The sequence below is a fragment of the Taudactylus pleione genome, unplaced genomic scaffold (genome assembly GCF_031769625.1).
Source record: "Taudactylus pleione unplaced genomic scaffold, aTauple2 ptg000070l, whole genome shotgun sequence".
Classification (NCBI taxonomy): Eukaryota; Metazoa; Chordata; class Amphibia; order Anura; family Myobatrachidae; genus Taudactylus; species Taudactylus pleione.
Window position 1 is genome coordinate 4304696 of NW_028284472.1, and position 25417 is coordinate 4330112.

General features: G+C 47.5%; 1 protein-coding gene across 1 annotated transcript in view; it reads right to left on the reverse strand.

Moving 5' to 3' along the window:
• LOC148533725 (cytochrome P450 2K1-like) overlaps nucleotides 1–25417 on the reverse strand; it is a 46727-nt gene that overhangs the window by 16546 nt on the left and 4764 nt on the right. Inside the window, exons 2-4 of the mRNA XM_088467221.1 lie at nucleotides 13089–13251; nucleotides 4139–4288; nucleotides 1623–1783 (exon numbers count right to left, since the gene is read on the reverse strand). Of these exons, the coding sequence (XP_088323347.1) occupies nucleotides 1623–1783; nucleotides 4139–4288; nucleotides 13089–13251 (474 nt within the window). The remainder of the gene's footprint in view (nucleotides 1–1622; nucleotides 1784–4138; nucleotides 4289–13088; nucleotides 13252–25417) is intronic.

Below are 25417 nucleotides of genomic sequence, written 5' to 3' on the forward strand. Positions count from 1 at the left end.
TTCTCTCTCACCCCAGACACCACCAAAACCTTCATCCATACGTCTTATTTTCCTTTCCAAATGCTGTCTGCTTCCACCTCTGCAATCTACTCCCCGTTCTCCTCAGAATTCAGGGCCTGATTCAGACCCGCTCGCTAGGATGCATTCGCACGCAGCCATCAGTAGCCAGAGGCCCTGATTCAGAGCCGGACGCTCTGACAGAGCGCTCGCTCTGAATCAGGGCCGTCCCTCCTCCTGTTTGGTTCGGCCTCCTGGCCGCTCGCATAGCTGTGGATGACCACCCACAGCTATAGCGAGCGGCCAAAATGATGGTCGCGATAATCAAGACCATCGCGACCATCGAGCTTGCGACGAGACCCTTGCGGTAGGGTCTCGCTGCTGCAAGCCCTGGAGTGTTTTTGGCTCTATCAGAGCCAAAAGCACTCCCACTGACATCACTAGTGATGTCAGTGGGGCCGGCCCCAGACGGTAGGCGTTCCCATGGGAACGCCTCCGTCTGGGTAGCCACGCCCCCGGCACGCCCACCAAAGGGGGCATGCTGTCAATCACCATCGACAGCACGCCCCCTTCGGTGCGAGACCCATAACGACGGCTTGGCCGTCGTTATTCGGGTCTCGCACATGCGCACGACGGAGCCGCCTCCGTCGTGCGCATGCACACTTGAGCAACATCGACCCGCTTGCGAGCGCTCAGCACTCGCGAGCGGGTCTGAATCAGGCCCAGAGTATGCAAATCCTGCGATCGCTAGCAAAACATTAGCACGCCCACTATGTCTTGGCATACGATCGCGGTACGTATTTAGACGCCCATCAGTCTGACACAAGACGCCCACTTTCACGGCATCTCCAGGAAGTGTATTAAACTATCGGTAACATCGAGTAACATCGGACCCATACGTAGCACCCGTGGCTGACCATACTTTCCCGCAAGCACTGCGAGTGCTGCTGTGTGTAATTCAGCCATGTGACATGTACGTTGACGCTGGGACTTAATTATGTACGCCCCTGAAATGACGTTCAGATGCACAGACACGCCTGCGTTCGCACCACCACTCCCCCGTTATCATCAACCTTCCCTGTGACCACCCACAAACGGCACGACCAGTCACTCATGCTTGCGGAGCGTCTGTGTACAAGGGGCGATCGCTTTGCGATCACAGTGACTGATTTGCGCCCGTGCACTGCTTCTTATATGCATGCGCAGATTGCAACCATCGGCAGGCTACGTGCGAACGCATCCTAGCGAGCGGGTCCGAATCAGGCCCTCAGTTCAAGCTTCTGACCATCCCTGTCCTTGGTCCTTATTTTCCCACAGTTCATCAACCAACTGTTCACTACTCCCTTTAGCAAAGGCTGAAAACACAGATGAGGGTGCCTGTGTGCAGCCTCCGTGTAGGCTCTATTCTCTCTCCGTGGCACAGAGGCGAATAAACTCTGGCTCTGTGCATAGATTGATGAGTTGCAGAAACAGTGTTATCTTGTCTGCATGATATGTCCAGGTTTTCTGTAAGTTCTGTTTTCGCCAGTGTCCCAAGCTGCAGAGCACTGAGGTTCCTTACAGGTTAATAATAATAATAATAATAATGGTAATAATAATAATAATGGTAATAATAATAATATTACCGAAACCATCGGACTTCCTAAAAGTCTAATATTTTCATTTGTCAAGGATAATAGTCTCCTAAATTGTGGGTCTTCGTAGTTCATTCGATGTCCTAGTAATATCGCCACAATGATATTGGCCACAGCAGCGTTCAGGATCATCGGATCATCATATTGCTTCCCTAATTGAAACATCAATGAACAAAAAATAAATAACAATAAAAAAATGCATTTATACAGTGTAACATGGCCAACGACAAAAGAGGATAATGGGCCATCCTGAATAATGATAACTTCTATTTCCCAGATATAAAATGTTTCAATGGTGATTAGCAGGATTAGGGGGAAAATGGTCATTTGACCTTTTGATTGAATTGACATTAGGTTGCTGATACAGGGTGAGCACCAGGCCGGCGCGGTGTAATTGGCATCACCCTGAACGTGCCCAGAACAGTGTGCGCCGGCATACATGCACCCATGCAGATTTCGGTCATTCGGTCACTTATGCCTCTCTCCAGCGGCCTGCGTCTGGATTGGCAAAACGGGGCAGGACAGGGGCATTGTAACATAGGTCATGTACAGTACGGGCATGGTCATGTAGATGGAAGGTTTAGGGTTAGGCTGTTGGGTGAAGTTAGGGTCAGACTGCTGATTCTTCTTCTGTGTGTTACATGTGAAGAAATGGATTACAACCAGAGGTGGCTCCTACCACGTTGTATGAGTGGGGCTCCCTGCAGTCCGGTCGGGGCAATGTCTGGACTGTCGCAGTTGCAGCACCTGCCAGGTGCATTGGATCTGGCAGGGACTGCGACTGGCGCATGAGCGCAAACACAGGTGTCTAGGGAACGCATCGGCTGCAGACCCTAGAAGTCAGGTGAGGCTGACGGTAAGGAAGAGAAGTGGTTTCCTATTGAATACGCAGTCTCTGCTAATCGCAGTCTGGACTGTCAGTCCCAGGGGGAGAAAACACCACGCCATGGGACTGCCTGTCTGGCATTTTATTACCAGGTAGCTTCCAATGGTATGCCACTGTCACTGCCAGGGAAGACACCCAATGTACACTGGTTAGCTTCACTGGGAATGGCAGATTTTACTGGGGAAGGCTGCATCCCCTAGGTAAAATCTGCCACTGTTTACAATATGGGCACAAAAGGGGTAGAAGTGTCTGCGATGTGTACCTGGCATATAGCAGGCACATATGCTGCAGTTGCAGAGCGGAACGCACCTTGTACTCTGCATTTGTATCAAAATATGCCTATTTTTCTATCTGTTTTTCCCATTTTGCTACCTACTCTGCATGTGTTATCAGCAATGGGGGCTCTATAAAGATCATACTACTCCTAAAGTACTCTGCATGTGTTATCAGCGTTGGGGGTTCTATAAAGATCATACTACTCCTAAAGTACTCTGCATGTGTTATCAGCAATGGGGACTCTATACAGATCATACTATACCTTTAGTACTCTGCATGTGTTATCAGCAATGTGGACTCTATAAAGATCATACTATACCTATAGTACTCTGCATGTGTTATCAGCAATGGGGACTCTATAAAGATCATACTATACCTAAAGTACTCTGCATGTGTTATCAGCAATGAGGACTCTATAAAGATCATACTATACCTTTAGTACTCTGCATGTGTTATCAGCAATGAGGACTCTATAAAGATCATACTATACCTTTAGTACTCTGCATGTGTTATCAGCAATGGGAACTCTATAAAGATCATACTATACCTTTAGTACTCTGCATGTGTTATCAGCAATGGGGACTCTATAAAGATCATACTATGCCTTTAGTACTCTGCATGTGTTATCATCAGTGGGGACTCTATAAAGATCATACTATGCCTTTAGTACTCTGCATGTGTTATCAGCAATGTGGACTCTATAAAGATCATACTATACCTATAGTACTCTGCATGTGTTATCATCAGTGGGGACTCTATAAAGATCATACTATGCCTTTAGTACTCTGCATGTGTTATCAGCAATGGGGACTCTATAAAGATCATACTATACCTTTAGTACTCTGCATGTGTTATCAGCAATGTGGACTCTATAAAGATCATACTATACCTTTAGTACTCTGCATGTGTTATCAGCAATGTGGACTCTATAAAGATCATACTATGCCTTTAGTACTCTGCATGTGTTATCAGCAATGTGGACTCTATAAAGATCATACTATACCTTTAGTACTCTGCATGTGTTATCAGCAATGGGGACTCTATAAAGATCATACTATACCTTTAGTACTCTGCATGTGTTATCAGCAATGAGGACTCTATAAAGATCATACTATACCTTTAGTACTCTGCATGTGTTATCAGCAATGTGGACTCTATAAAGATCATACTATACCTTTAGTACTCTGCATGTGTTATCAGCAATGAGGACTCTATAAAGATCATACTATACCTTTAGTACTCTGCATGTGTTATCAGCAATGAGGACTCTATAAAGATCATACTATACGTTTAGTACTCTGCATGTGTTATCAGCAATGAGGACTCTATAAAGATCATACTATACCTTTAAAAGATGCAATATGTTCAATTAGGTGAGTACTTTCTTCAACAATCTTATCTTCAATTGTACTTTTCCCCATCCCAAAGTCACGTAATGTGGTTATGGTAAATCTTCTCATTATTTTCCAGTTTTCACCGTGTGAGGAAATAACTCCTGAAAAATTCAAATGTTTCAGTGTTTTTTATTTAATTACAGACATTCACACATACAGTACAGTAGGTCATTCTGAGCCAATATATATATATATTAGCGAGGTTGGTGTTCCGCTCGCAGTGCCTCCCAGCTGACTGACAGGCTGTGGCATTTGATAGGGGGAGCGGGGGCGTTCCTGGGCGGCGTTTCCAGAACGGAGGCATGTTGCATGCATAGAAGCCAATTTTTGAAAGTAGTTGGGGGGTGCTTAGCAGTGGCGTCCTCACCTTTAGTTGCACCCGGTGCTTGTGTAAAAGCAGGAGCACGGCGTAGCCGCACGCGCCGGAGAAAGGGGCGGGGCCTCAGTATGAGTGGGCGGGGTCTCATATGTGGGGGCGGGGCTGCGCTCCCGAACCCTGGTTTTAGTGTCTCCGGGGGGTCCAGGAGGTGCGGGCTGCCCCCGGGGACCAGTGTGTTTGTAGTGCTGGCTCCTTCACTGTGACAGGAGCCGAGTGCTGCACGTAATTCTACAGTGCAGCACCCGGCTCCTGTCACCAGAAGGGGAGTCTGCACTTTGGTGTCACCCCTCGGCGGGTGACACCCGGGTGCGACCCGCACCCCCCGCACCCCCCTTGTGACGCCACTGATGCTTAGTGTTCCTCCTCCTGCTGTTTAAGCGACGTTGTATGCATATAAGGCGGCAGTGGGCTAGAAACTAATTGGTTGCTTTGGAAAACTTCTCCACTTTATCTCTCTCCAAGGATTGGTACATCTCCCCCAATAGATTCTATAAGCCATGAGCAGAATACTGGCACAATACAGTAGTCCCCAGCGATGGCATCAGGCGTGAATACGGCTGGCATTGTGTATAAGCCTTTAATTGTTCAACTGAGTTATATGTCTAGGCCGTACAACACTGAGATCTGATTTAAGTTGTTGAGCAGGTTTATTATAAGTCTTGTTGGGATTTATTCTAATACCTCCCACAAGCTGCAGATTATTATTACAGTACATTACGTCGGCTTTTGTTTCCATCATATAAAGGGGGGGATTTATCAAAGCTTGGTGGGTGGGATACATGACGCACGCATCCCGCCGCTGTTCACATGCACGCCGGCATTGATTATGCTGGTATGCATGAAATGATGCGCTAAGGACCGCTCCCTCTGTGAGAGTTGTCCTTTAATGAGGGACTTCCGGGTCTATGATCCAGGAGTCTCTCTGATGTCCTGCTGTGCATGCGCCACTGGGGGTTGCTGGGAGGGATCCCTCTCACAGCACTCTCCCGATTGAATAGGATAACGCCATCTAAATATGGCATTACCCACCTCATCCAAGCCCCGGAGCACATCACATGCCGAGGCTTGGTGCGTATGGGAAATGCAGTCAAACCCGCATTTTCGTGGTTTGACCACATTTCTCCATTTTCTGCATCCCACCCAGAGAGAGAGAACGTACCAACCAATCAGTTCCTAACTATCATGTTGCAGGCTGTGTTTAAAAAATGACATTTAGGAGCTGATTGGTTGTGACTGAGGGGTCTATGGGCCTGATTCAGCAAGGAACGCAGGGATGCAGGCGCTCGCACCTGTCCGCTGTGAGAATATGCTAATGAATCCATACGCAATGCAAAATAAGCAGACGCCCAACACTACATAATAACACCCACTTCCCTTAACGTGCGTCCTGTTATACCGCGCAAGACAGCGGAACCATCGGACCCATATGCACAATAGTGATTGACCTGACCCTCCCGCAGACATAGCGAGACTTCCTGTGTGCAACTAGACCTCAGGCTGCGTCCGTTGCCACAAGGGCTTAATTATGCATGCCCCTGAAACGCCGTCCAAACGCAGAGGCACGTCTGTGTTTGGCCGACGACCCCCCCATCACCACCCAGAAACGGCACTTCCTGTCAATCACTGTGCTCTGGGTCTGCGTAGCCTCTGCAGACGCAGTCCCCATTGTAATAGCTAGTTCGCGAATTAATCAACCGATTGCATGCATCTGCTTCCGTGCGTTCCTTGCTGAATCAGGCCTTTGGAGAGAGATAAAGTGGATGGAAATAAAGTACCAACCAATCAGCTCCTAGCTGTCACTTTACAGGCTGTGTTTGAAAAATGACAGGAGCTGATTGGTTGGTACTTTTTCTCCATCCACTTTAGCTCTCTCCAAGGCTTAGTACATAGAGCACTTTATCTCTCTGGGCCAGATGTACTAAGCTCTGAAAAGTGATAAACTGGAGAGTGATAAACCACCAGCCACTCATCTCCCAACTGTCATTTTTCAAACACAGCCTATAACATGACAGTTAGGAGCTGAGGGCCTGATTCAGAGCTGCTCGTAAGCGGCCGCTCGTTCGCTCCGAGCGATGTTCGCACATCTGCGCATGCATATGGGTTGTAATGCGCATGCGCAAACAAGTCAGTGCGGTCGGAAATCGTGTGCTCGCAAAATAGCGAATGCCTGCTAATTTGATTGACAGGATGAGGCGTTTGTGGGTGGTAACAGGGGAAGGTGCTTGAAAACGGGGAGTGGAGATCCGAACGCAGGCGTGCCAAACGGTCAAAACGGGTGTTTTAAGGGTGTGCATAATTAACAAAGCAGCATCATCGACCACGTCACTTGGTTGTCTTTTAGCCTGAACTGCTCGCATGATTGCGGTAGGAAAATGCTACGACAAGAATAGCGAGCAGTTCATACGCCTTTCGATGTACTTGATTAATCTAATAAATAGCGGAGATGACGTATGATGCGAGCGGCCAAGGGGCGTCTTTACAAAATAGCGAGCGCATGTTTCGTTCGCTCGCTCAGACATAGAGGCGTCAACAGACCGCAAAGAGCGAGCGCTCAATTTAAATAGCCAGCCCCTTTTTCTGAACGAGCGAGCGCAAATAGCGTCAGGCTCTGAATCAGGCCCTGAGTGCATAGGCAAACGCAGGGAGGGTTTCCGGTTACCTGGAAACCCCCCTCCTCAGCCCACACCATGACCACAATAGAAATCGTAATATAATAGAATTTTACTAGTGCTGCATGTTCTTCTCAGTATGATAAATTAAATAATTAGCACCACCTGTGGTTCTTTTAATATGTGTCAACCAGTAACAAGTGCACCAACTAGGACATCTGCAATACATGCAGTGTCAGGCGTGCACTGCCACCAATAGGGTTAATTATTAATATTATATAATAATACCCTAACCACTGCATTAGGAGACTAATATGTGCATATATGTCCATGGCAATGCAGGGTTCTTCTGCTGCTCCACCAGACTCCCAGACTTGCACCAATGCTCTGGAATGGTGCCCACATCTGAAATATAAACATTCAGCTCAGACAGGATGGCCATACTGCCGCATCTAATGGGCTACTGCGATTGCTGGTCCTGTATAAGCTGGAATTATGACACACAATACACTTTGTATGACGCGTATTAAAGATTGATAAGTGCTAATTACTGTATGTCCTCTTCATGGACTGGCCGCACTCACTCTAAAATCAGGCATTTGGAAACCCCCCTCTAGAAAACCTGCATTTGCCACTCTCCACTTTATCACTTTTCAGAGCTTAGTACATCTGGCCCTCAAAGTTTTGATAAATCTACCCCAAATCCTTCTTATAGGGCTGGTGCACGTTTCCATGAAGCAACCGATGGTGACTTCTAAAGACGCACCAGGCAATATTACAGCATGCACAAGTAGGGAAAGTGGGCGTCTCAGTTCTTTAAACGCACATATGTATACAAGGGGAGGGCTTTGCAGCGGCATTTGCATAATGTCGCAGACGAGTGACCACCCACAGATGCAGCCGCGGCCGCCTGTCTGCATCCACTCCTGAACCAGGCCCTCAACATTTGTTTAAGAAATATAGGGGCCTATTCATCAACACCAAACGAACGGTTTTAAGGACATTTTTCCTTAAATACCGTTTTTTGCTATTCATTAACACACTTAACGCAGGAGATATAACCGATATCTCCTGGTTAAGTTCGTCCGTGTTAATTTCAACACTCCCCATACATTAGTACATTAGTATGGGGATGTAGAAATTAAGCTATTCATCAAATTCCAGTATTTTCGGAATCTGATGGTGTTGCTATACGCCACTCTCAGGTGGCGTATAGCCCCCGATAGAGTACAAAAGCTGCCGTCTATATGGCAGCTTATGTAGGAAAGTGACATTATACTTACCAGCTTTCACCGTCCTCCTCAGCTCCCTCCGGCTCCGGCTGGTCTGTGTGTTATCCCCGCTGCTACATGGTGCTGCTGGCAGGAAGCGTCTCCCCTCTGTGCACCAGTACACTGAAGTGCTTCTTCAATTAACTGTTTTTATTTACTTTAAACATTTGATTGAAGAAGCACTTATAAGTGCCACCGGGCAACAGAGGAGAGACTTCCTGGCAGCAGCAGCATGTAGCAGCGGGAGAAGAAGTCCCCTCCTGCCTGTAGCCTCCGTTCGCCGGTGTCCAGCTCCAAACAACACCGGGGACATAGCACGGAGCCTCAGCCAGTGCAGGAAAGCATCTCCCTGCCGGCGGCTTTGAGAAAATACCTGCAAGTCCAGGTAGACCGGGCGGGGGTTGGGGGACCTGCTACCTTCCGGGAAGGTGGAGGGCGGCAACATTGAATTGGTGCGGGCAGCAGAGAAGAGCCCACCGGGGCACAGTGTCCTGCAAGTGGGGGTCGTGGGACCTGCTAACTTCCAGAGGACAGAAGATCCGGGGGCAGGAGGAGAAGGGGGTCGGCGGAGGCATCGCCAGCAGCAACAGTGGATGGAGCAGGCAGTGGAGGGGTGCTAAACGCCGGGGGACAGTTCCCTGCAGAGTACTGCAGTGCAGAGGTGGGTGATGGAGACGGAGGACTGGGATGTAGGCAGGGAAAAGTATCTATTTTCCGAAAAGCTGTCATCGCAAAAATGACAGCTTTTCGGAATAGATAGTTATAGGGAGGAGGAATGATGAATCTCTCCGGTAATTAGGTAGAACTCCATGCCAGTTCTAAACCTAATTACCTCCATCGATATTTATGTGTTAATAAGTAGGCCCCATAATGTACAGTATTTATTACTATTTCATTGAAGCTGTACAGTATACAGTATACAGTACACAGGGGTCTATTCGTGAAGCATTGAAGTGTCCTGTTTATCTGAACACAGGGCACTTCTCTGCTTCGTGTGATTCATAGAGCAAGGTGCCATTAGAGAAGCTTCTTACTTCTGAAACGGGGCACTCGCTCCTGCATGTATCGCATTACCTTACGTTTGTATGGTGAGTACGATTCATAAATAAATGGAGAGATCAGCTTACCGTTCCTCTGCTAGCACCGCATCCGCCATCTCAGGATGGCGCAAGCAGCGTTGTTAGGGGAGAAGAGCAGTGACTGCTGTCTTCCTGCCTTCTCCCTGTTCTCTCCGCCCCTTCTGAGCCAGCAGCCAATCAGAGGAGCCCAGGGTTTATGTATATGCATATCCCGGTTCACCTCCTGCTAACTGATGGCTGCACACCCCCCCCCCCATTATTACCCGTGCCGCCGCCGCTATCACCTCCATTCTAACTGCCCGTTTCATCTACTACTACTACATAAAGAACATAAAGTGGCTCATGATAAACATCACTATATATCGCATCACATTGATGCGATATACAGTGAAGTTTAGTAGCCATTCATGTACACTTACCTGTCTGATGTCTTCGGGCGGTGTCCGGCCCCTCCGCGATCCCTGGGCGCAATGAGAATACAGACCTATCGGGAGCCCGATATGCCTGTTTCTCATTGCACATGTGCCGGCGTCTGAGAGCAGCAGGTCACGTCAGACCTTCTGCAGTGGCTGCTGGGAAAAGGTGGCAGAGCCAGCGCCGGGTACCGGGCAGATAGCAGGGAAGTAAGCAACTTCCCTGCTCTGTTCGGCTTGCGGTACAGATTACGCCATCCTCAGATGGTGAATCTGTACCGCAGGAGGGGAACGGGAGGCTGAGCTTTCCGTTCCTTTATGTATTGCACTCAACATACAAAAGTATGGTGATGCGATTCACACACGAAGCAGCGGTGCTGCTGGAGGAGGAAGAACCTTCTCCACGGTAACCCCCTCTATGAATCGGCAAAAGAAGTGAAAAGCCCTGTTTTCAGCTAAACAGGACCTTTCACTGCTCTATAAATAGACCCCTAAAAATCTGAGGGAACTGCTCTGACAAAAGTAGACATACTGTATTACCCCCTCAGAGGATTTTGTTAAAATCTCCGAAATAGAGATTCCACAACAGTGAGTTTAAATAAGGAGCTCTGAGCAGTCACTGGTTTCCCAGGTCATGTGGAAACGAATTCCTCAGGGATTGGAGAAATCCAGAGTCAGCTGACCAAAGCAAGACACACCCCCTCTGAGGAAATCCCGATGGGAAGAAACGCGTCAGGGCATTGCATTAGCGGCCACCACTATCATCAAATGTGAGAGACTGCTATTCTTCTATTTCAATTGCCGGGAGATACAACTTTTTTCAGCCCGAGGCAGCAATACACAAGTGACTCCCTCCCCCGTCAGCGGCAGAGCCGGCTGTGGCAACAATCTCCGATACCGGAACTAAAGTCAGTGCTTGCCGTGCACATACAGACCACAATAGGATCTGGAGACCACACGTGGCTGCGGGGCAGACGGAGCCAGTGCCCGCCGCGCACACATAGACCACACCAAGGTCTGGATACCACACGCGGCTGCGGGGGCAGACGGAGTCCGGCGTCCATCGCCGACCATCCTTAATACACGTGAGTTAGTGCATATCGTGCACATAAAGAATAAGGAAGGGTCTGGAGACCATATGCTGCCACAAGGCAGATGGAGTACATTATCAATAAATGAGCATTTGCATTACATGTGAGGCACCTTACAGCTCATTGTAGAACATATAAAAATCCCCGGCATACAGGTGTATCTATGAGCCAGGAAATCCAAAGACTCATTCCACAAAGGCATTGGAAATTGGCTTTGTTTGCACAGTACGGAACATTTGATATACACCTCTGTTCAGGACTTTAAATACACAAAATAAGTCAATAGACTAACAGTCTCTTATAGGTTGAATTTAATTTCTCCCTTATATGTACAGCGAGTGATCAAGGAGCCATTTGAAGTTAAGATCACTGCTTTCCAAATATAAGCAGAGTTACCCATTGATACATTTTAGATATGTTGTCTCTCTAAAGTGGAATTGTTTATTACAGTGTTACAAATTTTATGACATGTTGTATTTATGTTTTATTGGCCAATAATGTATCCATTTTAAAGGTTTTCTGAACTCATTAAATTGATAGTTTTTCTGACATAGTTGGTCATATATTTTATTGGTAATTGGTGTTCCACAGCGCTGTTATTTTTTTCTTTCTTTTTCTTTTTCTGACCAAAGCAAGATGGCTGCACCCATCCCACATCAGCCTCAGAAGAAACACCAACACACAGATACGAGGTGGTGACAGCATGTGCACTTTGAGAAGACTGGCCAGCAGAGGCATGCCAGCTGATAAACTGGCAGTGCTGTGCGCGGTAAGCGGGTCTGAGAGCTCGCTGTGTAACAGGAAAACACCATGCGCGGTGCCGGGAAGCGTTGCCATGTGCTGCAATGGGGACATTTGTCCTCCTCAGCTACTGGTCAGGCACGCCGTCTGCCCCTCCAACAGGCCCGGGCCCAGGTAACTAGTATCCAGGGCCGGATTTACCGCTAGGCAATCTAGGTGCCCGCCTAGGGCCCGGCGGTCCCATGACCGCAAAATCACCCAAAATCACCTGGGCCCTCCTGATCACCTGGCGAACTCAGTTGCGGCGGTGCAGTCGGTGCATTGCCGGTGCTCGCTGCAATGAAGGGGCCAACATGGAAGCATTGACTAATGAGTCACACTGACTCATTACACTGCGGCCGGCCATAACAAAGGAGGAGTTGGTTCGACACGCCCCTCCCCTGTCATCTCCTCTCCTCCCCTCCTACCTCATTACTCTCTGTGGTGAGATATGGCCAGTGATGTCTGAAGAATGGGGGCTTTAGAGACCAGGGGCTACCGAGGCTGAGTGGGCTTAGGCAGCGGGCTTCGTCTCCGGTGCGGGCTGCTGTGCTGCGGGGGGCGGGGCTTCTGCTGTGCGAACTGCTGCTGCTTGTGCTGATGGGTTGCCCCTCTGACCGCGGTAGTTGGACTTGCCGCCCATGCCTCGGCCGCCACTTCCCCGCCTGTAAATGTTCCCTCCCACACCTGCTCCACCTGCCCTAGTGACCGGCCCCGGCGTGAGCGGTACAGCAACTAGCCTACAGTCAGACTGCGTGAAAGGTCAGTTCTCTCACTCACCGTTAACTCCTGTTGTGTTTTTTTTCTCTCTCTCTCTCTCTGTCATCACCCACTGCCTGTCTACCTCTTTGTCTCCGTTACCCTCTCTGTTACCCTCTGCTTGTCACCCTCTGCCTCTCTCCGTCACCCTCTGCCTCTCTGTTACCCTCTCCCCATCCCCCTCTCTCTCTCTCCCTCATCACCCTCTCCCCGTCACCCTCTATCTCCCCCTGTCACCCACTGCTGTGGAGCATATTGTGAAATGTACAGATATATATATTATCTGTAATTTCCACAAGGTTTCAACAGAGCCTAACAAGGGGTGGGCCCCAAACCGGTATCTTGCCTAGGGCCCCACGATATCTAAATCCGGCTCTGCTAGTATCTGCTCCCCCCCCCCCTCTTGGCACCCTGGGCTGGGTCAACGTTCTGCTTAAAATTGCTTAATTATGCACAAAAGAATACAAATACGAATAGAAATGATAACAATGATAAATACTGTAACTGCAAACTGACTCACCCATGCCCTTGTCCATTTCCTCGAATATTTGAACTTTCGCCCTGTCTCCAAACTCTTCGGCATGGTTGACAAGAGCGTCTTTCACGGACTCGTACCCGGCTAGGACCACCATCTTTTTCATGCCCATCTGAATGCTAAATACAGAGCCATAGGTCTTTGCGAGCTGTAATACAATGCATTTAACATAATAATACACAAATATAATGTAAAATAACTGACTATGAGATATGACAGCGACACATTTTTTAGATAGTGATCTAACATTGGATTCTCTTCTCTGAAAAACTATACACAATTAAAACAGGGGACGGAATGATTTCCACAGAAAGTTTTGAATATAAAGGATTTTTTTTGTATTCATGTTAATGTATCGGTGATTTAATATTTGTTAGGTTCACTGTATTACTTTCATTAATCATAGAAACATAGGATTTTATGGCTGAAAAGAACCTAGAAGTTGGTTGATTGTCATTTGCTCCCATACATTGCCAGATTTTTGTTCCAACCAGACAGATTGGACAGATAAATCTTGTGGTGTGTAACCAGCATTACTTTATGGTCACAGATAATGGCCTCCTGATCTGAGATGTCGGAACCACTTTATCTGCGTACGGGATCGCAGAAGCAAGCTAAGACACACCCCGAAAACGGTCTGGATAAGCCTTAATTTTTCGCTATTACCAACTGAAGTACCGTTGAACAACTACAAGGCACAGATCTGGGGTCTGTTCTTCTTTTCTTTGTAATGATTCTGCGCTGTTTTCTGTGCACAACCCAAAGAACAGCACAACGTGACCGAGAAGCTAGCCTGAATGTTCCCCTTGCAGACACAATAACCACACGAGGTGAAGACACAAATGCTATTTTATGGTAGCAATAATAATAAAGCAACAGACAATTTGATCTGGTTAGGATAAAACACATGTACAACACTGTACAGAGAATACATTTAAATTACACAAAGTATGTAAGCAAGATACGGCTTCTCCTATGCCCATGTAGAATCTTACAGTGTAACAGATTTAGGGGCCTATTCATTAAACGTAAAAATTCAATGGAGATAATTAGCTTTAGAACTCTCATGGAGTTCTAGCTAATTATAGGTGGAATTCATCATTCCACCTCTCCATAAGTATCTATTCCGAAAAGCTGTCATTTTTGCGATGACAGCTTTTCGGGAAATAGATACTTTTCCTGCCTACACTACCTTATCGCGTCTGGAAACAGTGCTGCGCATGCGCTGTTACATCTGTAAAACCAGCGCATGCGCAGCACTGCCTACAGATGCGGTAAGTTTCGTACCCCCCCCTCACCCCCCTCCCCCCTCCGCTCACCTTCCCCCCCCCCCGACTTACCTGTCCGCGCAGCAACCTCCGGCTCCGTCCTGCTGGTCTGTCATGTGGTTTCCCAGCAGACCACATGACAGATTAGAAAAAAAAATTTTTTTTTTTCTTTTTCTAAACTTTCTTGTGCTCTGCTGGGGAGCACACATGACCGACCAGCCTCCGGAGCCTGAGGACGGAGCAGAGCGCCGGAGGGACTCGTCGGGGGACCTGCACACGCTGATACAGGTTAGTGGATTCTGCTATTCGCCACCCCACAGTGGCGAATAGTAACTGCATCAAATTCCGAAAATTGATAATTTTCGGAATTTGATGAATACCATAATTTCCACATCCCCATACTAATGTACTAATGTACTAATGTATGGGGAGTGTGGGAATTAACGCAGGGGACTTAGCAAGGAGATATCTGTGATATCTCCTGTGTTAAGTCTGTTCATGAATACCAAAATAACGTTATTTAAGGAAAATGTCCTTAAAAACGTTATTTTAGTGTTGATGAATAGGCCCCTTAATGTGGCTAATTAATACCTGAATGCGAGAAGAAAAGAGAAGCAAAAACACAGTACATGCAGGTACTTTATAATGCATATGCAGAACGTTGTGCCACGTATAATACACCTATACCAGGTAAGCAGAAGGACATGTTATGCACACTTAGGAGCTCATTCATAGCCGCTCGCTAGATGCGATCGCTCGCCCCTAGCGTAAGCAAATTGGCCTAAATGACGGCATGGCAGGCGCTCGCTCGGAAAGGCATAAGCACGTCCACTTTGTGTTGGCGAGCGATCACTTTGTGTCTGTAGACACCCATTAGCGTATGTAGAGACGCCCACTAGCGCACATCATCTCCAGGAAGTGTATTTAAACATTGGTACATCGAGGACCATCGGAAGGGCTCGCAGCGCTTGTGGTTGCCTTACCTTACCGCAAGCACTGCGAGGACTTCAGTGTAAATAACAGGCAGGTGACGTGTACTATGACATTGGCTGATAATTATGCATGCCTCTGAAATGGCATTGCTACACCCAGGCACGCCTGCGTTCACACCTCCACTCCCCCGTTATTAGTGTCCTGCCCCTGTTACCACCCACAAACGGCCTCTCCTGTTACTCATTACACTGGGCTGTCTTTGCTGGGCGAGCGAGCAGATTCCGATCGCTCTGAGTAGTTCACGCATGCGCAGAACGAATCGTACGCATGCGCGGTCGCTTACCATCGGCTGCGAATGAGCGAGCGGCCGCTTGCGAGCAGCTCTGAATGAGCTCCTTAGGCTTTAGCAGGAAGAGGGCAGCACAAGCATATGCAGGCCAGTATGAGACTTGTAGTGCACCAGGGGGTTATAGCAGAAACACAGTCTATGCACACTTCAGCTTTTGCAGGGAAAAAGGCAACACAGGCATATGCCGGCCCGCATACTATTACCACAGGAATTGCCAGCTGAGGTCACACAGGGTTAAATAAAGCATTAAATCATATCATAACAGGTTATGCATAACATTTCCCTCTGAGCCATGGGCAAAAACCAGCATTCACAGTAACTAACAGCAGAAGTACAAATAACGCCTTTAAAGAATGCAGCAATTAAATAAGACACCAGCCTAACAGATTGTACATTTCATTGGAGCAAATCAGCATTTACATTGGTTTACAGCAGAGATATACAGTATAAGCAGTTGCACCGGACATGAGCTTGTACAATAAAACCACATTACCACTCAGCATGAGTTGGTGGGTGACAATAACACAAGACAAGAGGGTAGATGGGCCACTCTCAGACCAAAAGGAGAAAGTAGGAAGGTGACCTCTCTAAATTCCCTTGAATCAATAAGCTACTAGTATAACACTACATACACCTATCCCACCCACCTAAACAAACCTCTATCTAGCAGATGGCAGACCATGGGATAGAGAAAGGAGATACACTAAACTACCCTACCCCCAGGACATATGGATAAAACACTGCAATGTGGGATCTGACTAGTGGTGGTATAAGCGGGAAGAAAGGAGGAGAGAGAAGGTGAAAGAACTAGGGCAGGGGCAGGTAGTAGGCAGATCTCACCCCAAGCTGCAGCTCTTCAGCCTCTCTCGAAATCCGGTGGAGCTCCGGGATGCTAAGCACCGCACCAGAGCTCCAAGAAGCAGTACTCAGGCGTCAGTACATGTGGATGCTTGCAGGGGAAATTCCCCTTCTCAGGGCTCCGGCCGGCAGGGAAGTTACTGCAGCCCAGGGGTCCTTGAGTCTTTTCCTTTGGGGCTATCTCTTCCCCTGCCTGCCGTCCTCGGGTCCTCCCAGTGCAGCCTTCCTCCAGGTGGGCGTCCCTCTGGTCAGTGCTGGTGGCCAAGTCGTGGTACGGGCTCCTTCCCTCTGATCCTAGCATGCAGCTCCTCCACGCCGGTCTTCTGAATCTTCAGGCTCTTCTCTGGACAGCCCGCAGCGTAAAGGATCTTTCTCCTAAGTCCTGGCTCTCCACTCAGGTCCTGGGGCAACCTCCTCTGCAGCCCCGAATCTTCTCCCAGTGGCGGTTTCCTCTCCGTCAGGGTCTGGTCACGGGGGGTATCACCTTCGGCCGAACGGGCGGCAGTGTCTCCTGAAAGTCCGTCTCCCTGCGGTCCTTAACAGGGCAGGTCAGTCTCCTCCACTCACAGCCCGGTGGCTTTGGGTCTAGTAACAACCGCAGTATTCACAACGAGAGAGTGCATTCCCCTCCAGGTGTCTTCAAGTGGGGCTCTGCTTAACGGCGGGCAGAGGCGGAGCAGCAATAAAAATCCGCTTCGGGTCCACATTAGTGGTCCCCATACACGGGGCGATTTGTATAAGATCCGATGGCACATACGATTTCCCTTGAAAGCTCTACCTTGACATTCTGTATGATTTGTGTTTAGAAAAGCTACGATTGTACCAACGACCATACGACCCGATGTATCTTAAACAATTGTATGCAACAAATAAACACACGATGCATCTGCTGGAATGTAAATAGGGGAGAGATTATCTAGGGGGTATAAAAGGCAGTAACCATTTTAGATCTGTGCACACTCTGCTCAGTGACCAGTGAGGCTTGGTTTTATACCCTGCTGAACAATGGACCTCATTCAGAGTCAGTCGCGAGCGCTGAGCGCTCGCAACTGACTCAATGTTTTGGCCCTGCGCACGCGCAGCGGCAGCGCTGCGCGTGCGCAAGCCCCGTAGCGAGAGAGAAAATCTCTCGCTCGGGAGCTCACTACAAAAGGGATGGCTGTCGATGGTGATCGACAGCTGGCCCCGTTTTGTAGGCGGGGCGGGGGGGGTGGCTACACAAACGGAGGCGTTCCTAACGGAACGCCTGCTGTTTTGTGGGCGGCCGCATTGACATCAGCAGTGATGTCAGTGGGGAGCTTCCTGCTCGATCAGAGCAGGAAGCTCTCTGGGGCTTGCGGTTGCCGAGACCCAAACTTAGGGTCTCGTCGCAAGCCCCGATGGTCGCAATGGTCTTGACCATCGCGACCATCACCCTGGTCGCTAGCTTAGCTAGCGACCAGGAGGCTGCACTAAAAAAAAAGAAGCGGACGCCCTCATTCAGAGAGAGCGATCGTTTCTTACGACCGCCTCTGAATGAGGGCCATTGTACTTTGCTAGTGTGCTCTGCTTTGTTTTAAGGCTTGCCTTTACAAAGTGTGATTATTCTGCTTACTATTGTCTGCTGATGGATTCCTATAGCTATAAGCTTCTGCTAGCCTATGGCTATCTAAAGCTGAAAGGTGAAGGAGCCGAGGAGAGGAGGAGGATGAGGTTGTGCTGGACGAAGGAGTGGTTGACGAGGAGGGAGACTCACTCCCATATGCCTCTACTGATGGAGATTACGGAGAACAACCCGGACGATTACCGCAACTACCTTGCGTATTGATGGCCCGACCTTCCAGGAGTTCCTGCGTCTGGTAACTCCCCATTATCCGGAGGCAGAACACCAGCATGAGGAGGGCTGTCCCGCCTGAGGAGAGGCTCATTGCGATGCTGAGGTACCTGGCTACAGGGAGGTCATTTGAAGACCTGAAGTTTGGAACCCTGATTTCCCCCCAGGTTTTGGGGCGCATCATCCCGGAGACCTGTGATGCCATTGTCAATGTCCTGAAGTTCCACTACTTCAAGGTAAGTAAAAACATTACAAATTTTTTTCTTGTCAAAGAAAAACTATTCTTTTTTTTTTATTAACACACTGTGGGTTAGAAAAATAACCAACATGGCTGTATATATCTATAAAGTTTTTGGTACATAAATGCAAAACCAATATGGCTGGTTTTTAATGTTTTGCCAAACCAACATGGTATATTAACTATATAAAAAGTGCTATATCCACAAGTTTTATGTCTATTCAGCTGCGTAGTATACAGCGTGTCAGACGACAGATTGAGCAGGCCAAGAAGCACATGGCACAAGTCCAGATTGAGGCCCCGGCAACCAACAATCTGTCCTTGTGCCATGCGCTTAGTGACCCCGTCCAGCCCACGTCATCAACACCGTATGCCATGCAGCGTCTATCGGGAGAAATAAAACTTGATGATAGCTGTAAATAATTTAAAATTTAAAAATTGAGGGGGATCCTCATCTTCCGCCAACATGACACTTTACACAACTTCAGAGGATGTGGAAGGGTTGGTGGTTTGAGGAGTAGGATAACTGGGATGGGGTGTAGGGTGGGATGGGGTTTTCCCCATTATTGGTGGGCCTGGTAGGTTGGTGGAGGGTAACTACAGGATGTAGATGGTCTATAGTTAAATGGCTGCAGCGTTGTCAGGGGGACAGGGTCATCGGTGAGCCTTGTAGTGGTTGCCAGCTTCTTCATTCTCCCCCAGATGACTGTATCATACATAATGCGTTGGGCATGGATTTGCTGGCTTTCCGCCATTTCCCTCAGACTGCTAAAGTAGCTGTGTGTGTGCCCAGGTGGTCGAACATGTCCGGGGGTTCATTTAATGCTTGCTTGACCTGGTTTAATAGATCATCCTGCCGAACCTGGGTCTTACACTGGTATCTAGCTACCACTTTGGCAGGCAATTTTGGGGCTGACCGTTAGGTCCAGGTTAGGTGTTGAAGGCTGTTGGAGGAGAGAGATAATTGATTAATGTTAATAACATGTTTTACAAATGTTTTATTTTATTCTAGTTCCCAACAACGGTGGAGGAGTGGCAGACCATTGCTGAGGAGTTTGAACGGAGAGGGAACTTCCTGAACTGCGGTGGAGCAATAGACGGAAAACATGTCCGGATTACCCCACCTGGCCACAGTGGATCCTTTTATTATAACTATAAAGGATTTTTCAGTATTGTGTTCATGGCGCTGGTGAAGGCCAATTATGAGTTAATTTTTGTTGATGTGGGCTGAAATGGCCGCGCTTCTGAAGAAGGGGTCATTAAAGCAAACACTGAGACTTAGCTCCAAACGCTTGAATTTGTCCCCAATAGCGGAAACGAAGCACGGCCTAAGCTATGTTTTTGTGGCTGATGAGGCGCTTGCTCTCCATGGGCATTTGCTGAAGCCGTATGCGCAACGGGGACTTACAAAAGAAAAGCGCATCTTCAATTAACGTCTATCCAGGGCTCGGAGAATAGTTGAGAACACATTTGGCATTCTATGCAACCGCTTCCGGATTTTCCATACATCAATAAATCTACGTATGGACAAAATTGATTCAGTTGTTTTTGCCTGCTGTGTCCTCCACAATTTCCTCCGGAAAAAAAGTACTATACAACAGAGGACGTCAGGCACAGCTGTGCCTGCCGACTCGGAACATCCCAAGGAAACAGTGCCAATGCTCTCTGTGGCCCCATCTTCAGTGTTGGTAACATATGGTGTGTGATTAATATGTTTTATACTTACTACTTCACAAGAGGACGCTTGTTCCATGTCTGGGTTGTCCACTACAGGGGCCTCTGGAAGACTCTCCACCATTAAGGCCTGCGTTGTTCGCTGCGGCTCCTGCTCATGCAGGAATTTCAGAAGGTCAAAGTACCACAGTGTACTCGTATATGTGTCATCTGCCCCCGCTCCGGATGCCCGGGACTCTTGTTGCTTCTTTTTCTCCTTGACATATACAGTCTTTAGACATATACAGTCCTGGAGACGCCTCATTATGAAAGGGCTTGCTAAACTCGACAAGCGCATGGATTGCAGCAGCTCTCTTAATTTTATTCTGGTACTCTGGGCTTTTAACTCGCCATAAACACTCATGAGTGTGGAAGAGCTCAATAAACTCAGACACCAACTGTCTTTCTCTTGCACTTGTCATTCCTGTTGGGAAAACCGATTGTAAAAATACTAAAGTTTGAATGTTTAATAGTGTTTTCAAAATTTAAATGAGTTTATAAGTTTTAAATGTGTAAATAATACATTTTTTAAACATGTTTAATAAGTTCTAATGTTTGGCCGTTTGAATAAATATATGAAATTTACTTATTTTATTGTAAAAACTTTCCAAAACGGGGATAACAAGCATTGTTTTACACTGTCATAACTTGCTTGGGCAGGAGGTACAATGCGGGTGTTGTGAATTTTACACATTGATGGGCTTGTACGTTGGTGGTATAAGGTTCTTTGGTGGTGCAGGGGTATGCATTGGTGGCGCAGGGGTTAATACACATTGGTGGTGCAGGGGTATGCATTGGGGGCGCAGGGGTATGCATTTGTGGCACAGGGGTTAAAAGTTTTTAAAACACATTGGTGGTGCAGGGGTATCCATTGGTAGTGCAGGGGTTAATACATATTGGTGGTGCAGTGGTATGCATTGGGGGTGCAGGGGTATGCTTTGGTAGTGCAGGGGTTAATAAACATTGGTGGTGCAGTGGTATAAATTGGGGGTGCAGGGGTATGCATTGGTGACGCAGGGGTTAAAACACATTGATGGTCTAGTGGTATGCATTGGTGGTGCAGGGGTATGCATTGGTTGTGCAGGGGTTAATACACATTGATGGTGCAGTGGTATGCATTGGTGGTGCAGGGGTATGCATTGGTTGTGCAGGGGTTAATACACATTGGTGGTGCAGTGGTATGCATTGGGGGTGCAGGGGTATGCATTGGTGACGCAGGGGTTAAAACACATTGGTGATCCAGGTGTATGCATTGGTAGTGCAGGGGTTAATACACATTGGTGGTGCAGGGGTATGCATTGGTGGTGCAGGGGTGTGCACTGGTGGTGCAGGGGTTAATACACATTGGTGGTGCAGGGGTTAATACACATTGGTGGTGTAGGGATATATATACTCACTTCACAATCCAAACTCCAGACATACGATGCTGTGCTGATTCCTGCTGTCTTCTCCAACGTTGTCTGTCACAAAATGGAGGAGGGGAGTGTCCAGGGACATCGTACATCGCATCGTACTTCAGCAAAAGTGCGTACGATGTGTGTCACATCATACACGAATGTCAAACCTTTCTGCAAAATCATTTGATCTACGATGCCGATACACGACGCCGGGGACGAGCATTAGCATTGCAGTCGTGTATGGAAACACCACTTTTTACACAATTGGTCGTTAAGATCCGTCGAAAACGGCCATATCGTGTAAAAATCACCACGTGTATGGGGGCCTTAAGATAACTGCGGTAGATACTTAAAAGGGGACCCAAATAGGCAGTACTATAGGGGCATGCTTGTTGGCACGGGATCCTGTCACAAAAATCCCAGGTGCAGAGGGTCCAAAGCACCCTCACCTCTGGCCGGTAGAGTCATCCAGCAGGCTCTCGTCCACCCACACAATTCCCTACTCACTACTCTGCTCCTCTAGTGATTGCTCTTTAAAACCTTCCCCTCTCTCTCCGCCTGGTCTGGCCCGACTCCCCTGAGAGGACAGGGGACCCCCCAGCAACAGACTGCCAACAGAGTTTCCTGCCAGGGCACCCAAACCACCAATGAATGGGGGGTGTTATTTCCCGCAAAAAGGGGTAACTGGCCAGGGGATCTAATCTTCCCCCGTGCTTGCACATGCTCAGTAAGGACCAGGGAGCAAGGGTCAACCAAAGTTTAGAGTAACACTATCTTAGAGCTATGTGGAGAAAAAACAACTGACAGGGGTTGTTTAGTATTTTAAGGTATCCCTAACTAATTAGCTTAGAGGCATACCTCCCAACATGACCCTCTCCAGGAGGGACACAATGCTCTGGTCCTGGACTTCCCTGGTAAGAGGTGCGGCTGCAGCACAGTTCAAAATTCAAATAGGGGAGCCGCACCAACTGTCATTTCACACGCTGCCAATCACCACTGGCTGGTACTCACTGGCAGTTGGTGTGACTCCCCTATTTGAATTTTGGACTGTGCTGCAGCCCCACCTCTGTAACCGCCACCAATCATAAATTACCAGGGAAGTCCAGGACCAGAGCATTGTGTCCCTCCTGGAGAGGGTCATGTTGGGAGGTATGTAGAGGTGACCCCATAACTGTGGGGGTACCACACTCCCCATCACCACCCCCTAAATGGTCCCTCACTGTCAATCATTTTGCAAAGGAAAGCTCACTGCGAGCAGCATTGCTAAGTTACCTTGGCGTGTGCGCAGTGCGACCATGACGTATGCGCAGTCAGTTGATAATCGCTCAACTGCGTAAATATCGGCAATGCGTCCACATCTGAATCAGGCCCAATGTTACATTAGAGGCGTTATTTCAACAGAAAGGGATCAATTCAATTAAGTGCCAGTTGGGTTCTACGGGCCAACTGGCACCACGAATTTCAGTTGCAATTCAATTCCTTTGTCTTTTCTAAGGAAATTTGCATTTTTCTTTGTGCACACTCCCCTGAGCAGGTGGTAACTAAGGTAGGAAACATGTTTATATTAAAGGTAAAAATGTCAGGACACAGAGCAGAAGCTCTGGCACACCCCTCCCAATGAATAATCATACACTAGGAGGGAATTAAATTACAGAATCTTGCCAGAAAAAACATGTCATTTTTAGGTAAATTTATCTAAAAAGCCCAATAATGGGTTAAATGATGTGGGACAGGTATGTGGAGGTGTAAATGATGTGGGACAGGTATGTGCAGGTGTAAATGATGTGGGACAGGTATGTGGAGGTGTAAATGATGTGGGACAGGTATGTGCAGGTGTAAATGATGTGGGACAGGTATGTTGAGGTGTAAATGATGTGGGACAGGTATGTGCAGGTGTAAATGATGTGGGGCAGGTATGTGGAGGTGTAAATGATGTGGGACAGGTATGTGCAGGTGTAAATGATGTGGGACAGGTATGTGCAGGTGTAAATGATGTGGGACAGGTACAGTATGTAGAGGTGTAAATGATGTGGGACAGGTACAGTATGTGGAGGTGTAAATGGTGTGGGACAGGTACAGTATGTAGAGATGTAAATGATGTGGGACAGGTATGTGAAGGTGTAAATGATGTGGGACAGGTATGTGGAGGTGTAAATGATGTGGGATAGGTATGTGAAGGTGTAAATGATGTGGGACAGGTATGTGCAGGTGTAAATGATGTGGGACAGGTACAGTATGTAGAGGTGTAAATTATGTGGGACAGGTACAGTATGTGGAGGTGTAAATGATGTGGGATAGGTATGTGAAGGTGTAAATGATGTTGGACAAGTATTTAAAGGTGTAAATCATATGGGACAGGTATGTGGAGGTGTAATGATGTGGGACAGGCATGTGGAGGGACAGGTAAATGATGTGGGACAGGTAAATGATGTGGGACAGGTATGTGGAGGTGTAAATGATGTGGGACAGGTATGTGGAGGTGTAAATGATGTGGGACAGGTATGTGCAGGTGTAAATGATGTGGGACAAGTATGTGCAGGTGTAAATGATGTGGGACAGGTATGTGGAAGTGTAAATGATGTGGGACAGGTATGTGGAAGTGTAAATGATGTGGGACAGGTATGTGGAGGTGTAAATGATGTGGGCTAGGTATGTCGAGGTGTAAATTATGTAGGATAGGTATGTAGAGGTGTAAATGATGTGGGAAAGGTATGTGGAGGTGTAAATGATGTGGGACAGGTATGTGCAGGTGTAAATGATGTGGGACAGGTATGTGGAGGTGTAAATGATGTGGGACAGGTATGTGGAGGTGTAATGATGTGGGACAGGTATGTCGAGGTGCAAATGATGTGGGACAGGTATATAGAGGTGTAAATGATGTGGGACAGGTATGTGCAGGTGTAAATGATGTGGGACAGGTATGTGCAGGTGTAAATGATGTGAGACAGGTATGTGGAGGTGTAAATGATGGGGGACAGGTATGTGGAGGTGTAAATGATGTGGGACAGGTATGTGGAGGTGTAAATGATGTGGGATAGGTATGTGGAGGTGTAAATAATCTCGGACAGGTAAAAAGTGTAAATATGACAGTGGAACACAGCATGGGTGGTGTAGTGGAGGTTGGACTAGACGGAGAATGTCTGTGTGGGGTGTTTGTTTTGTAAGGAGCTGCTGGGCATGGGGAGCTGCAGAACAGAGCTGGGGGGCAGCCTGAGGTTATATGTATATATATGTGCATGTGTACTGTATGTATGCTAAATAAATATATATGTGTGTGTTCTTTATTACTACATGTGTATATATATATATATATATATATATATATGTATATAATATATATATATATATATATATATATATATATTATATACACACACACACACACATATATTGTTATAACTTGGGGTAATAAGCTCAGTGGAGCAGCTTTTCAGGTTTAAATGAAATAGATTGAGCTTTACTGTCAGCATTCAGGAAAAAATAATAAAAACCTACAGTAGCCCCCATTCAGAGCACTAGGTCACTTCTTGATCATTATGGGCAGCTAGTCTGCAAATATAACACGGCATACTTACCGACCTTTGTAATATGTTCCCCGGGAGATGCCCGGAGAGCAGACAGAGTTGTCCACTTTAGCAAAGTGACATGAATTGCGGGAGCACAAGGAGGGGGCAGGACTAAATGACATGGTTGCACATCATTTAGCCCCGACCCCACCATACGAAGCCACGATTCACGCCATTTA